Below are 3,578 nucleotides of genomic sequence, written 5' to 3' on the forward strand. Positions count from 1 at the left end.
ACACACACACACACACACGCGCACACACACACAGACATTTGCTCTTCTCCAGCACAATGACCTTATCGACATGGTGCCCTTCTCTTTACTCAATTACATGAAATTAAAAATAAATATTGGTATCAGACATATCATGTCCATATCCAACAAAATGTTTTTTATATTAGTCATTACTGAAGACCAAACATATATATAATGGTTTCAATCATTTTTTTATATCCAAAATCATAACCAAACATAATAATAATATACTTTCTTGATATCAATCAGTTATTTGTACCCAAGTCATCACTAGACATAATATTATTCATATTGGTATCAATCATTTAATTTATTTATATCCAAATCATAACCAAACATAAGATCTTGGTGTCAATCATTTATTTATATCCAAATCATAACCAAACATAAGATCTTGGTGTCAATCATTAATTTATATCCAAATCATAACCAACATGTAGCATCTTGGTATCAATCATCTATTTATATTCAAATCATTCGCACGTTCATTCGTTAGAGACCCAGCTCAGAACAAGTACCAGTCACCCAGACGTTGTTCTTTAGTTTTAGCAAGTGTTTTACGGCCCTTGCAACACAATAAGGTCATATAAATGCCGAAGATTAGAGGTGTTACAAGAGAATAACAAACACAAAATAGAAGGAGGGGAGAATAGGACGATAAATGTTTGATAGGAAAGAAGGAGCAAACCACACCAGAGCACCCCCTAACCACCCATAGACGTTGTTCTCCATGTTTGCAGGGAAGATGGCGATAACAGCGAGGTGCTCGCCACGGCATCAGTCTACGAGGATGGCAACGAGAACCTGCTGGGAGCGACAAAGACGTCAGCCCTCTTTGCAGACATGGTTCGTTCGATGATTCGTGTGTTCGTTCGTTCGTTCATTCGTTCGTTCGCTGGCTGGTTCATTTGTTCGTTTGTTGATTCATTAGTTGGTTCATTCGTTCGTTCTTTCGTTCGTTCGCTGGATGGTTTATTAAGTTGGTCCGTTCTTTTGGTCGTTGGTTTGTTTGTTGGTAAATTGGTTGATTGTTTCTATCATATCGTTTTCTTCTTCTTCTTCTTCTTCTTCTTCTTCTTCTTCTTCTTCTTCTTCTTCTTTCGAGAAGTACAGAATTATTCCTGGAGCTTCAGACCGGCATTTCTGGTGTGGCGGTTGGAACTTCACTGTCACATGCAAGAGACCCGAGTTCCATTCTCGAATGGGGAAACATTTTTAGGAGATTCTCAGACTTTCTGCTGGGATGGTGCATCCCTCTAAGCCTGGGTAGTCCATGACAGACAGGATGGGAAGCCCGCCGAATAAATCAAATGTAAATTATGTCGATGGGAGCTTAAAAAAGACATCCCTTTTCACCTTCACCTTCACCTACCCCGTGGACTGGATGTCTGTCGATAAGCTTTTAAACATTTGGCCACCAGCTTCCTCCCCTCCTTCCGGTTTTCAGATTTCCCGAGCGTGTCTTTGAGTTCCAGGCCAGTCCATTCCTTGATGCCGTTCTCCCAACCCTTCTTCGGTCTGCCTCTGCTACATTTTTCCTGGACGCTGCCTTGCAGGATCATCTTGGCAAGGCCGGATGAACGGGTGATGTGTCCATACCACTGCAGGTTGCGTTTCCTGACCAGAGTTAAAGGGTCAGCATATGATCCAATTTCATTTTTGATCCGTAGTTTGAATTCATCATATTTTGTGATGTGATCTTTGTATGAGATACCAAGGACTTTTCAGAAGCATCTCATCTCCACAAGATTGATCCTTCTTTCAAGGTCTGCATTCCAGGTCCAGGTTTCACACGAATACAGAAATATTGACATGACTAGGAACGCATCAGTCTGACCTTTGATCTGATGGTGACATTTCTGTCGTTCCAGATGGTTTTCAACTTGGTCATTTCTGCTGAAGTTTGGGCTATTCTGGAGATTATTTCTGGATTTGATCCTTCGTCTGTCACTATTGCACCCAGGCATTTGAAGCTGCGTACTGTCTCAAGCCTCTGGTTGTTGACCTGGATGTCCACTGTGATGTTCTTGCAGCTGTTAGACATCAGTTTGGTCTTTTCATCTCTGATTTCCATGCTGTAGGCTGTGGAGGTCTTTTCAAGACGGTTTACTAAGCTTACTAGTTCTTGCTCTTGTCCTAATAAAGGCATAATATACCTTTTGTTAAAAAAAATTGTGTGTCTGTCTATCTTCAGTCGTCTGAATCGTTTGTGAACCTACGTTGGACTGCCGCGAGAAGCGATCTTGACGGGGACTACAAGTGTGAACTGAACGGCTTCGACAAAGACAACCAGCATGTGTTGCTGTACAAAGATAAGACCCTCCAACTCACAGGTAGAAAACTGTAGAACATATTATTCTTATAACTATAATGAATGATTATAATAGTAGGCCCAGGGTAACCGACATAGGGAACCTAAACAAATTGGTAAAGGGGATAGGTCAGGGAAACGTAGCTTATTTAAGAGCATCTGGGCAAAGGAATGAATGGAGAACCATGATCGTCGATGTCTGTCGCAGATCTGGCACTGGATGATGATGATAATGATGATAAAGAATGTCTTGCATACGTTATGGTGGTAGATCATGATTTATCCTCTGAGGGAATCCTCAAGTTGTAATCACGAGTTGCCGCAAGGGATTAGAATTTGTTATTTCATAAGTAGGATAGATCAAGGTTTACCACCATAATGAATAAAACAAAAGCGTTTTTTGTTTTAACAATACGTTGCAATATTTTTTAAAACTGATATGAGTCAACGAAATAAATCTATCCCAACACTTGATTTCTTTTATATTTTATTTTTTTAAATTTTATTTTACTTTGTTTTATTTTTTTTTCTTTGATTTTTACTATGGAATATAACATTTTTACTGATATCAGCTGGAGAAACAGATCTGGTCTAACTAAGATCAAATGTCTACTCTCAACATGTCTCCAATCAGAGTCGAAGTAATAAATGGGGAAATGAATCTGGATTCGTTCTACCTAAATCTGTACAGACACTATCCACATGTCTCCCTCCAAGAAAAAAACCCAACCCAAAACAAAACAATATGAATATAAAAATAGACAATAGGAGTAGAAAACACACGATTCAACTGGCCAAAGACAGAGAAAATGCTACATGTTTTATTCCATGTATGACAAACTTTGTTTTATTTTTTTCTTCCAACTCTACAATGGGGGATCTTAGACACGGACCCCATCTTGACTCTTAAACCAGAAGTGGCCCAGGTCGGCCTGACCCGGATGTTGACCTTGAACTGTTCCGTAAATAGCATGAGTGACCTCAAACTGAAACAGGTGACACTTTGTTCTGTTTTTGTTTTTAGTTGTTTGTTCTTCTGCTACTGTGCTTTTTGGGACCTATGTAGGAAGGATAGTTACACAGCATTTCACATAGATAGATCGATCGATAGATAGATAGAGAGAGAGATGGATAGATAGATAGATAGTCGGTAGATATATAGATAGATAGATCGATAGATAGATAGATCGATAGATAGATAGATAGATAGATAGATAGATAGATAGATAGATAGATAGATAAATAG

At 39.1% G+C, this 3,578-nt stretch overlaps 1 protein-coding gene across 1 annotated transcript in view; it reads left to right on the plus strand.

Annotated features, from left to right (window-relative positions):
- The first annotated feature begins 739 nt into the window (after positions 1 to 739).
- The window catches only part of LOC118477166, an 8,001-nt gene continuing 5,162 nt past the window's right edge, over positions 740 to 3,578 (plus strand). The window contains exons 1-3 of the mRNA XM_035970381.1: positions 740 to 867; positions 2,216 to 2,354; positions 3,218 to 3,327. Coding sequence (XP_035826274.1) covers positions 865 to 867; positions 2,216 to 2,354; positions 3,218 to 3,327 — 252 coding nt within the window. The 5' untranslated portion in view covers positions 740 to 864. The remainder of the gene's footprint in view (positions 868 to 2,215; positions 2,355 to 3,217; positions 3,328 to 3,578) is intronic.

The sequence above is a fragment of the Aplysia californica genome, unplaced genomic scaffold (assembly GCF_000002075.1).
Source record: "Aplysia californica isolate F4 #8 unplaced genomic scaffold, AplCal3.0 scaffold00261, whole genome shotgun sequence".
NCBI lineage: Eukaryota > Metazoa > Mollusca > Gastropoda > Aplysiida > Aplysiidae > Aplysia > Aplysia californica.